At 48.2% G+C, this 12,435-nt stretch overlaps 1 protein-coding gene across 1 annotated transcript in view; it reads right to left on the bottom strand.

The window, feature by feature from the left end:
* Nucleotides 1-12,435, bottom strand: part of Ephb1 (EPH receptor B1) — a 288,252-nt gene that overhangs the window by 273,475 nt on the left and 2,342 nt on the right. The window contains exons 2-3 of the mRNA XM_090323253.1: nucleotides 12,103-12,277; nucleotides 3,093-3,205 (exon numbers count right to left, since the gene is read on the bottom strand). Of these exons, the coding sequence (XP_090179379.1) occupies nucleotides 3,093-3,138 (46 nt within the window). The 5' untranslated portion in view covers nucleotides 3,139-3,205; nucleotides 12,103-12,277. The remainder of the gene's footprint in view (nucleotides 1-3,092; nucleotides 3,206-12,102; nucleotides 12,278-12,435) is intronic.

Here is a 12,435-nt window from a genome sequence, read left to right on the forward strand (position 1 = left end):
GAGAGAAAGTAACAAGGAGCAGACCCTTGTCCGACTCCTGAACTTCATGTTTGACCCCTTGGAGTAGGCCAGATTCTAAAGATCGGAGTCCAGGTGAGAGACACAAGGCTTGGTGGAGGGGAGAGCAAACCCAGCTTGAAATTGAGGACTCATCTCTGAAATCCCACCAGAAAGTATTTACTTTCTTTTAAGGGGATGGGGGGGAGAAATGCATGAAGCTACTTGAGTTGGAGCAAACTAGAAATAAGAGGAGAAACTTGCTTATTAAACCATGACAAGCTAAGTCTGCAATTCTACTGTATGCTTCTAAATTGTCCTTGTCTGACAGCTTGCTCTCAGGTATTTCTCACATGCCAATAAAAATAGATTCTACCCAGTAAGTGATGGTCATCCTAAGAGATGCTTACGACCCAAGGAAAGGGAATGGGGGCATCCATCTCCAGTCCTCCTCACTCTTACCTTCTGCCCTGTGAGGTGGGATCTGAACAACAACAACAGAACAGCAAATGCTTAGGGAAATGCCACTAAAAAGCCAAGTTTGTGTCACGGAGCGCTGGCTCAAGACCCACATCTAGGTAAAACCAGCACTTCCTCTAAATCCAGTTACAAGTCAGAACCTGGGGTCCCACCAAGGTGTAAAATCTCAGGTATCAAGTGGAAGATTCAGAAGAAACTTATTGGTCTGGAAAAGCATATCTTGCATTGGAAGAATATTTCTCTGACACTCAGCTGATGAGTGGGCAATGCATAAACTATGTGTATTTGGACACATTTGATGACCAGGGATACCACAGAGCAACAACGGAAATGCCCACCAGGCAAGATTGCTTGGAGGATTTAACAAAATAGCATACTTTTTCCATCGCTGATAACCTAATAAACCTTACAGGTATTAATCTTTTCATACCTCCTAGATTACACAGTCTTTAATCTATGGGGATTCCGGTTCAGAACAGGAAGGCAGCATCACAACAACCATGAACTAATAGACAAGCCCCAGTTCTTAATGAGCCTTGTAGATCCCTTTAAAAAAAATAATGATGAAACCATCCCCTATCTTCTGCTTTGGTTTGGCAAAACTGCCTTCTGCTTTGCAATGAGAAAAGTCCGTATGGGCCCAGAGGAATGCATGGTAAGCTTTCTGGGAATCTACTTGTGTCCCTAAGGGCTTGGAATTGCAGCTGGTGGAACATAATTCTTTTGTTCTTTTGTTTGTACTTTCATTGCTATCCCAGGATACTATTTCATTTCATTTTTGATTGGCTGAAGATGTCACCTGCATGAGTTTACAAGACCAAGGTGCTACCCCTGGGTGGTTTTACCGATGGGAACTCAACTGCTTCACAGTTCTGGGAAGCGGATGCCTAAAACAAAGATGTGGGTCAATTGGGTCCCTTCTGGGACCCGTCCCAGGCCTCTACTGGGCTTTTGATGCCAACATTTCCTCACATGGTTTCCCTTCTGGCGTGGTTGTATTTTATGCAACCGTCCCCCAACCAACTGGAGCACCATGTTGCCTGATTATATTTTAACTTGATTTACCTTTGTGAAGTCTTCAAATAGAGTCATGTTTCGAGGTACTTGAGAGGTTAAGATTTCATCATATGAAGAGGAAGAGTCTAATTCCACACCCCATAATTCATCAGTCCCACTCACATGCACTGTTTGTCCATGGGAGATAAGTATGCAATTTTTAAAAGATTATCTCTGCAGTGGAGGGGAGAAATTCCCTCTCCTGAGACAATATTTGCCCTCTGCAAAGCCCCTCACTAAAAGAAGCACACTTTGCCTTTCTCAGACACACCAATATTTTTAGAACCTGGACCTACAGGTGAAGCCTGTCTCTCTAGCCTTCTAATCATACTGGCAAGATCCTTCGATGCAGGACACTGGTGTGTCTGGCTCATCTTGCACATTAGATGCTATAGACAGCTCAGGATCGATGGCAGGGTTTCTACAGCATCTCCTGCCTAGCAAGCTACAAAGTCTCAGGACTGTTAACCCGTGGGAGAAGAATTGCTGGGAAGTTTTGTTTCTGAAGGAAGGAGGAGGAGCAGGTGGAGAGTTAAAGGAAGCTCAATTGTTATAGGTAGAATATTGAAGGAAAATCCCTCAGGGCTCCCTTCCTTTCAGGTTTGGTAGCTGGGAGCGTCCGAGAATCCTGTAGCCTCCTGTCTAGGAGACAGAGGAAGGGAAATAAGAAGCTCTCCACCCTGCAGCTCAACACACTGGGAGATCACCAGAGGCAGAGAAGGGAGAAAGGTACATCTTTGCAAACTCTGCTCTGAATCTCATCAACACTTCTGGGACATAAGAACCGGGGCCGGGTCCACAGTGCCACACAGCTGGCATGTGGCTATTCCCAGAGCAGAAGCTGTGCCCGTGGTGATGGCCAGTTTGAACAAAGCAGTTAAGTTTCCCTCTTGCTCTTTTGAGTCACATGAAGTTTTCTTGGCTTTAGATTAATCCTCCTCCCTAAAGGTTCGGCTCAAGGGCTGCACCACGGTGCGGGATTGGGTGACCCGGGGACCTCATGGCTATATCTTTTGGATGGGAAAAACCAAGGTTCAAGTCCCAACCTTCTCCCCTACAAAGTCTACTCACTCTAAAAAACAAGTAAGGAAATGCCAACTCTCTGGAAGATCCTGAGGCGAGAATCAGGTAGAAGAGTGCAGACGGCATGCCCTCGTTAGCTTGCTGACAACATACCCTCCAGGTCTGGCGAGGACCAAGAACAGCACTGACCCTTGGGAGGCACAAGGAAACTACCTACATCAAGCTCTGTGTTCCTTTTATGCCCCGCCACCCGCCAAAAAAGCATAAACGATTCTACCTGCTATTATAGCCCCTCTGGTCTCCACCACAGAATAAATGAGCAAGCGATCGTGTAGTTTCACCATCCCCCGAAGAACATCTAGCAAAGGCTCAGTAAGTGGTCATCCTTTCTACTCCTGGCAACAGTAGGCTGGGACTGTACTTTCTGTTCATCTTCCACTCAGGTATCAGTAGGAACCGTATTTGTTCCTGGCAGCCCTAGGCTGGGATGGTGCTTTCTGCTTTTACTCCGCAGAGATGACACCTGGCGTGCTTACCTTTCTGCAGCTCAGTCTGTGGACCTCGGTCTCCCTCATCTGTCATGGAGGTAGCCCCTCTTGGCTGCTCTGGGAGACCAAGTGAAATCAGGTCTGGGACATCGCATTGAGATCTGTGATAAAAAATGAATTTAAATGTTCACAGATGCTTCAAGAGTACATGTCCAACATCCCTTTCGTATAAAAACCAACCAACCAACCAAAAAAACCACACTCAAGGCTGCAGTGGGGTCACCTGAATCATCACACATCATCATTTCATCTCATCCATCATCCATCTGCAGAGTCCCCTTTACCCCATGGCTCTCCAGGCATTTTTGGACATTTGTTCTACCTTCCACAGACACAGACAGTGGTGACCCACAGATCTTGTTCTAAATTGCCTGGGGAGGGGGGCAGCTCTGGGCTGGGATCACCAAGACAGGCTGAGGGGAAGTGAATTTGGAAGTGAATTTGAAAACCGAGTTTTCAAATGTCCTTGGACCCAGATTCAACATCCCATGAGAGATAATAAATGCTACTGAGTGTTCCATGTTTAAGAAGGCCTTGGCACATACTAAATCCACTAGCACAACAATGTTCATTGCAGCACTATTCACCATAGCAAAGATATGGAACCAACCCAGATGTCCCTCAGTTGATGAGTGGATCAACAAGATGTGGTATTTGCATACAATGGAATTCTATGCTGTTGTCAGAAAGAATGACATCGCCCCATTTGTAAGGAAGTGGAAAGACTTAGAATAAATCACATTAAGTGAAGTAAGCCAGACTCAAAGGAACATAGGCTCAATGGTTTCCCTCATTTGTCACAATCAGTAGAAACCTTGGGCTCTCCTAGCATAGATTTACAATAGAACAAAACCTAGATACTTAAGGCCATATAGAATGACACTAAATGAAAGGACCTCCAGGATATAGAAACAAAAGCCATTTAATGAGTGATTGTTGTCCTTAATGTACTATGTTATCTCTCATCTCTTTTGCTGTCCCTTGGTTATCTCATATTGTTTCAGTATCTCGCCTGGTTATCTAATATATTGCATGTATGTGTATTTGGTTATTTGAAGTCAGATAGGGAAGGGAGGAAAACAAGATGAGGGGCGGGGGTGGGGAGGAGGGAAATGGAGACCAAGACAGGAGAAAGGGTATCAATGAATGTGAAGTAATGCACCTGCTATCCGGTGAATATCATGTAACCTTTCTATTAATTACAATAAAAAATATATGAAAAAAGAAGGCCTTGGCTTCTCTACTTGGGCCTTGCTCAGGTTTCTCATGTGTGAATCTGCCCTGTAACACCTTCCAGGGTTGTCATAACCACTTAGGGAGGGGAAGAAGAGTAGCAAGGCTGCAAACCCCAGGGTGTCTCCAGAGTCTAATTGCCACCACTCTTGTAACAGACACAGTCAGGCATCCTGGTGCCCTCGCCCCAGCAAAACCCAAGATCGCTATTCCTGTTATATGGGTCTACTGTTTGTGTAATGTTGGATTGAATGTCAGGCTGGTAACCTACACTATCACAAACCCTCCACCAGGACTGTGGCAACCCCTCATAGAAACCACAAAGAAGCCAGGAACCCGACCATTTCTGGCTTCTTGGCTTCTAGCAACATAACTGTAATTCCTGCCTCCACTTCCCATGATCTCTTCCTCTTCACCTTTCCAATTCTCCTCATCCTCCCCGCCCCATCCTTGATGCAATTACTTCCACAAAAGCTCTCTTCCAAACAGGGAAGGGTGGGGATTCCACCCACGGTAGAAATGCAAGTAGAATGGCCTTACTGCAAAATGCAAAACGCAAAACATGGAGAAGTGATGATACTCAGACAGCTTCAGATTTTCATTGTCATGTGTATATCCTGAAACACACTCAAACTCATTTGCGCTAGTCACTTTTAAATGGGTGATGAACGCTTTCAGAGCATAGAACCCTTGCATTTTGTTTGCATCTCTGCTGGCACTGTGGCTCAAACTCGGAGCCTTCTGCTCACTCTGCTCGCTTGGTCAGCCACTGCCACTTGAGCCACACCTCTAGGGAAGCATTTTGCTACTTCATTGGAGATGGAGTCTTCTGAACTATTCTGATCAGTCACTGCTTCACCCCAATGGTAACTGTACCCATCTCCCTAGCGACCCTGCATGGTGTGGTTTCAGAAATCACCCGATCAGGTCAGGCAGAGAAGGCTGCAGCCAGCACATGTACGCATTTTGGTACACAGCAGCTGCAGATGCCAGCAAGACTGTGGTTTCTCTCGGGATCTTCTCCCCACCATGGAGCCTGGCTGAAGAAGGGACGCAGAAAGAAACAACAGTCATAGCTACAGAAGGGGTGCCCCGTGCGCAAGGCTGAGGAAACCCCTCTTCTGTGCCACGGGGGGCCCCAGCCCCAAGCACCTGACACAGGCGAGCTGAGGAGACAGGGGTGATCTTCCCACTCAGAAGTCAAGCCAACTGTAGAGCCTGACCTACGGCTGTCTTGGATCAAACTGCACAGGGTACAATATGGACCCCGGCTGAGGTCACCCTCCCTCCTCCTCTTCCCCGGCCATGGGGAAACAGAGGGTCACCACCAGCCTGAGAATGGCTGGATGTCATTCACCCACTCTCCAGCAGAGGTCAGAGCTGGAAGAGGGTAAGGGTCCAGCCCCAGGGACCTCTGATGCCCAGACAGGCAGGGGAAGGAGCTCTGACGCTTTTCTGTCCCTTTGTACCTGCCAGATCCCCACAAACCAGCTCTCAGGGGAACATCGTGTCCTGTCTTTTGCCACCCTGTGTTTCCTGGCTGAGGGACCCCATGGCACAGCTGAGATTCAGAAAGTTATATGAGGGAAAAGAAAAGAAAGAAAGATTACCTAGGCAATCTTTTTTTTCCCCTCAGATTTCTGAATTTTTTTTTTTTTTGCTCAAGGCTAGCAGCACTCTACCATGGCTCTACTATGCGGCTGTGAGTGCATGTGTGTGTGCATGCATGTGTATTTATGTGTATGTATGTATGTATTCTGTCATATCTTCAGGAAAACTGATGGGGCCATTTTACACTGCCCTAAAAAGAGGCACCGAATCCTAAAATACAACAGCAACACACAGTCACAGAATTTCCACACATGAAATCACTGAGGCACTAGGTGTGCAAACAAACACACTAATGTGATTTCCTCATTACAGCCCCCCACCCCACCCCCAGAGTGTAAAGGTTAAGAAGGCAGAACCTGAGCCCAGTACACTGGTTCTATCCTCTGCATCCTGGGGTAAGGCATTTTACCTCTGAGCCTTTCCTTTCTCCTTTGCAAAGATACACGAGTCACACACACACAGGATGATACACACATGTGTGTGCATGCATTATACACGTAACGTGTTTGTAACAGAGGGACTGTTTGCAGGAATTAGAGCAGAGGAGAGGAAAAGTGAATGCCAGAAGGTGAACAGTACTGAAAGAAATTGCATCTGTGAATGAAGGGGCAGTGAAGCTGTGAGACGTTAAGAGTGAGCGGGGGTGGGGTGTCCAGGGTCAGTATAAAAAGAGAGAGAATGAATGACAGGATGTAAAATAAGCGCTGTAGGGATGTGGTCAAGAGTGGGGGGGGTGGGAGGTCAAAATACTTCACTGTGCGTGTGTCAGAATGGAACAACAAGGCTTGTTGGGATGGGTTCAGGAAGTGATGAGGGAGAGTGGTGGAGGGGTTGAATCTGATCAAGGTCAGAATAAACCCCTCGTACAGCTGTGATGGATACTAATAAAAGGGGGGAGGGGCGTCCGAATTCCAACCACCAAGATACATTATGAAGATGAATTAACAAAACAACCCACCGGGTTCTAGTCCAAGATCTGTGCCTGGCCACTGTGATATGGCTGCTCCAGATGACAGCGCTGAGCAGCAGAGAGGAGAAATCGTGTCAGTCAGGGATGTGCCGGCTCATTCCGAGGAGCAGCAGTTTGGCCACTGTTGCCGTCTTTGGCACAGTTTTCTAGTTGATAAGTCCATGGGGCCTGAGGGTGCTAAGCCCATTGGGTAGAAAAGACCCGTGGCATGTGGGGGTTGCCATGTACTTACCATAGCAGATAATGGGATGGAGATGGAGCTGGGAGAGCATGTCAGAGACAAAGACTGAACTCTGTATGTCGAGATAGCTTGGAGACGTTATCCACAGACAGCAGTGACAGACAGATGGACAGGGGACCATTTCTGAGGATGGTGGGCTAGACGAGCTATGTGCTGACAGCCAAAGGCAGAGCAAAGAGGAAAGAAACACACAGATGCCTGTCTGCTGATGACCTTTGCCTCCGACTCCGTGCTGGGACTCCGCAAAGGCCCTTCCCTCTAAGCACTGTTATTCTGCCAGGCTGCTGGCCACTGGATCGTGCCTGGGCAGCCATGGAGCCTGGACTGGGGGGGGGGGGCAGAGCAGGCCAGGAACACGCTGAGGCCGGGGAAGAAGCAGCAGCCACTTCAAATGGCTGATTCCCCAGAAAGGCCACAGGCAATTACCCAAGAGCCTTCACTTGTCAGCCCTGAATCTTAATGGTATTAATGAGACCTTGTGCAATTTTCTCCCTGGATAAGGTGCTTTTTCTTCTGTGATTCCTGGACTCAGGGCGGGGTGGGGGGAGCTCACCTCTCACTGGTCCTGGCTTTGCCCACTCTGCGGGGGCACACACTGAAATTCTTCCTGCCTTGTTTTTATGAGTGCAGTGAACCCTTTCCGAGGGGGATAGGAATGAGCATGCTTCGTGTCTAATTATCTGCTGTTCCTTTGGTTGTTCACCTACAATAGGAGTTGGTTGCCATCCACCACTGTGGAAAGTGGGTGGAGTCTTCTCTTTGCTTGGCCTAGGAAATGCCCAGTGTGGTGAGCCCTCCCCTTCCAGGCCATCCTTTCCTAGACAGGCAAGCCTTTCAAGGCTCATACACACAGTTCTCCTGTGCTGCCTTCTTCCCTGGGCCACGGGCTGATAGTGGTGATGATCACATTGGACCCGGCCTCCCCCACACTAGGAACTGTCACAGAATGTGTATACACATACACACACGTACATGAGCATCTCTGGCTGGGTGCATGCCCCCTGAAAACACCTTCTCTTCTGTTCTGGGTTCCTCCTAACGTCTCTGAGCATTTTTTTCTTCATCTCTTTTCACGGGTTACCCTTTTCTTTTCTCTATCTGTCCCTCCCATGTGGACATGTGACAGGCACTCCAAACCTAACAGCTCACCCCTACCTGCACCCCACTGCTCCACTGTCTGAGCTGGAACCCTGGGGAATTTCTCTCTCACCCGCTCCTCAACAGACATAGGGTCTTGGGATCTCTGTCAGAATGAGACAAGAGATAGTGAGAACCCCAGAACTTTCAGCATTGAGAGAGATAAACATCGGATCACCTGTAACTTGGCAGTACTAAGTCATAGGTATATACCAACCTCGCCCCCCCTCAAAAAAAGTGCAGTAGTTAAGCAAATCTCTACATACAAATGCCCATAGTAGCACTGTTTAAATAGCTAAAAGGTGGGGGGGCAGGGGAAGTAACTCATGTGTGGTGGACACATGGCTTCCAGTATATACACACAACGGAATGCTATCCAGCAATAAAGAAACAACTTACACCTTGAAATAAGAATGCTGTGGGAAAAGAGCCAGGCCCAAATAGAAGTCAGATGTGGTGGGGCCAGGAGTTTGGCCTAGTGGTAGAGTGCTTGCCTAGCATGCACAAATATCCGGGTTCGATTCCTCGGTACCACATACATAGAAAAAGCCAGAAGTGGTGCTGAGGCTCAAGTGGTAGAGCTCTAGCCTTGAGAAAGTCCAAGGACAGTGCTCAGGCCCTGAGCTCAAGCCCAGGACTGGCAAAAAAAAAAAAAAAAAAAAGGTCAGATGTGGCATGAACCCGTTCGTTTATGGTAAGGCTGTGTTCTTCCCCAGGCTCCTTCCTAGCTGTGCCGTCCTCAGACCTCCACGGGAAGACTGCACTTCTGTTCATGTGCAGTTGGGTCCAGCACGGTGGACAGACACACGAGCATCCCGGCTGAGCCCGGCCACCTGAAGGGTCACAGCAGCCCAGATGGACGGAGCCTTCACGTGGGGAACAACTCCCGCCTCTCCCCTGAGCTGCTTAGGGAAAACTGGGGGATGGCTACCGTGCTGGGCTGGACGGCATCCACACAGAACACTGGGTCACCCCTGCTCTGGAAGCTCCCTAGGCTAGGAAAAGAAGGACGGGCTCTGTGGAGCTACTTCCAGAATGTTCCCAAGGGGACGGGGGTGCACACATCAACTGTCACACCAGCCAGCCTTGTCCGGGCCTAGGTAAAACCACAGCTGCCTGTGGGAAGCAGGAAGAGCTGATGCTAGCCAGGCAGGTCAGGTGATGCTAATGGTAATCAACACCGCCCCTCTCCTGGCTCTGGAGGGTGTAGGGCCCAGGCAAGGTGGGGAACAGAGTCCTTTCTGACAAACACCCACCACCAAATCCCTTCAACACGCAGCTTCAGAGTCCTTTCTGACAAACACCCAGGGCCTGATAGCTAGGGCAAGAAGACTGGCCTCTATCACAGGATGCCAAGATTCATTAGTGTCTGCACGGGATGCTCTGGTCTGTCTGTCCGTCCTTCTCTCTGCATCCCTCTGCCTTCCTAGGACACCCCCCCCCCAATCCCTGGGTTCCCACTGACGAATGATTCTTTGCTTGCTTTTCATTTCCAGTTGTCATCCCATTTGTCTTCCTTACAGCTTTTTCCCTTTCTTTGGACACTTCCTGTTCCTTTCAGCCTTGGGAGGAAGAAGACGGGAGGAGCCCAAAGGTAGAGAGGGCCTCTATGGTTCCTCCTTACCTTGAGACCCTGAGATCCGCTGGGACTTTTATCTTTGTCCCTAACCCACTGGCGTTTCCTTCTTTCTCCCCAACATGTCTCCTTCTCTTCGCTCTCCCTCTCCCCACACACCTGATTTATATCTTTTCAGCGTTCCCATGAGTCACTGCAACAGCCAACAGCCTCCCAGCCCACATTTCTGTCAGCCAGTTCTTCTCCAATCCACCCAGCAAACACCTGATCACCTCCTTGGCCTACCTTGGTGGATCTCAGAAGGTGGACCCTGAACCACGAGGTCGGCACTGCCCAGCAACTGTTCAATCATGCAGATTTACAGAACCTGGAGCAGGCTCACTGATTCAGAAACCAAAGGGGGTGTGTGTGTGTGTGTGTGTGTGTGTGTGTGTGTGTGTGTATTTTAAAACAGCTTTTCAAGTGATTCTGCTGCTTGCAAAAGTTAAGAAGCACTGACCTACTTAAAAGCCTTCAGCAGCTCCAGCTGCCAGGCTCAGACTCGTCAGCACAGCATGCCAGACCCCTGGGACTCCAGCCCGCTCAAGACCCACCTTCAGAGCTCCTGCTCCTTCTCCCCATCTCCTCTATCACCCCCATCCTTCCCAATATACCTGGATTCCGCTACTGCTACCTGCTAACTATAGGGCTAGCTCCAGCCTCTGGGCCAGGCACGCTTATGCCAAATGTTGTTCCCTCTTCCTCACAGAGTGTACTGGCTACATCCCCTGGGTGCTTCTCTCTCCCTAACCAGCCTACGCCCCTGTCACCAGCCTGTCATGGCCAGTGTCACGTGTCTGCTCTTCATAACACCAACACCCTGATTCACAGTTAGGACTTTTGCCCTGTTCTTGGGATTATTACAAGACCATCCATGGGCACACACCAATATATAGGCATGGTGATTACATTTTACCACCAGGTTTACTAGTATCTGGCCCATAGGGGTCTCACCAAGAGCTCACCACAGATCTCCTGGTCCACGGGACAGGAAAGGGCAGGTCAGTCACCACAGCTCTCATCCTCATTGCCATCGGCTCATCAAACCACCACTACCTCCAGTCCCCTAACGGAGCTATGCTTGTTTGCCAGGTTCATATGTGTGTGGGTTTCTGACCCTCTCAGGGAAGGCCCCAGGCAAGAAGCAGAGAGATGCAGGATGCATTTGAAGGTAAGACTGATGCTGGAGAGAGGTCACATGGAACTTTCCACTGCAGCTGCAACAGAAATCAGATGGGTTGAGGGGGCGGAGAGGCTGCATTAGAGAGATTGATATTCCATCATTTGCAAAGAAAATGGAAGGACCTGGAAAACATTATGTTAAGTGGAAGGAAGTCAGGCCCGGGGAGACAAGGTTATGTGCTTTCTCTCATATGTGGAAGCTAGAATTAGCTTATAAATATATAAGTAAATACTTGGGGTGGTATGCAAGTGTACACAAATGTATTTACTGGAAATACCATCAACTCAAGGGAGAACTCAGTGTGATTCCTTAGAAAGGCTTAATTGAAGGTCAACTAAATAAAACACCAAGTACCTTGAAAGATTAGGGGTACAGAAAAGGCGAGGGGGGAGAGATTAAAGGGGGCAGAGAATACAGTCAAAAGTCCAATGTATAGCCTACGAAATTAGAAAAGTGAGGAAAGAGGTGGGTGGGAGGGCTGGATGAGAATGTTGAAAGGAGGCGCACGGGTCAAGATGCATTGGACTCATAACTGCTCTATTGAATGGAAACCCCTTCCTACAACTATCTAAAGATAATAAACGTATTTTTTAAAGCAGGGGGGACTGAAACTTCTGCTATAATCTATGAAATGCGCTCACTAGAACACTGTCATTACCCCTAACGTAACCCTGCTTTTCTGAATTGAGACTTCCCATTTACTGCACATGACAAGGGGTTATTGGAAGGACAAGGCTTGCCTCGCTGTCTCTGTATCCCCAGCCCTAAAAATGAGAACATTCTCAGAAATATTTCCCCGTCCACTTAAGAGGTAACAGAGGCCAGGGCCAAACTATGAGTAGAACCTGAAGCTGCTACTCAAGTGGTCTAAGACAATTATGGCCTATTATCCCCCTACTTCCTGACAGAGGACACACACACACACACACACGCTTATCTCATCTCCTGCCGTCCCCCACCAAGTCAGCACCCATCTTCCTGGCCAACTCTGGGTTTGTCAACACCCACCTTAGTTACTGAATTACTCAGTGTTCTTTTGTGGTTATTGCTGCTGTTGTTGAGTTGCTGTTATTTATAAAGTCCTCCACCGCTTCTTCAATCCTGGCTCCACTCCATAAACCACAGTCTGGATTCTACAGGTACATCATCCTCATGATTTACTTGGACAGCATATTCATGACTCCTGAAAGAAACAGTGTTTTCAGCTGGGTGTACACAGTTTCCTATTTGGCATCTGTATCTTCCAAATTGCTGTGTCTGGAGATGTGTATCTAATGATGTGAATAACTAACTCTTGTCATTACATTCCAAGGTTCAGTTTTTTCTACTCATAGACACATT

Source organism: Megascapheus bottae, chromosome 32 (assembly GCF_031878675.1).
Source record: "Megascapheus bottae isolate mThoBot1 chromosome 32, mThoBot2.hap1, whole genome shotgun sequence".
NCBI classification, from domain to species: domain Eukaryota; kingdom Metazoa; phylum Chordata; class Mammalia; order Rodentia; family Geomyidae; genus Megascapheus; species Megascapheus bottae.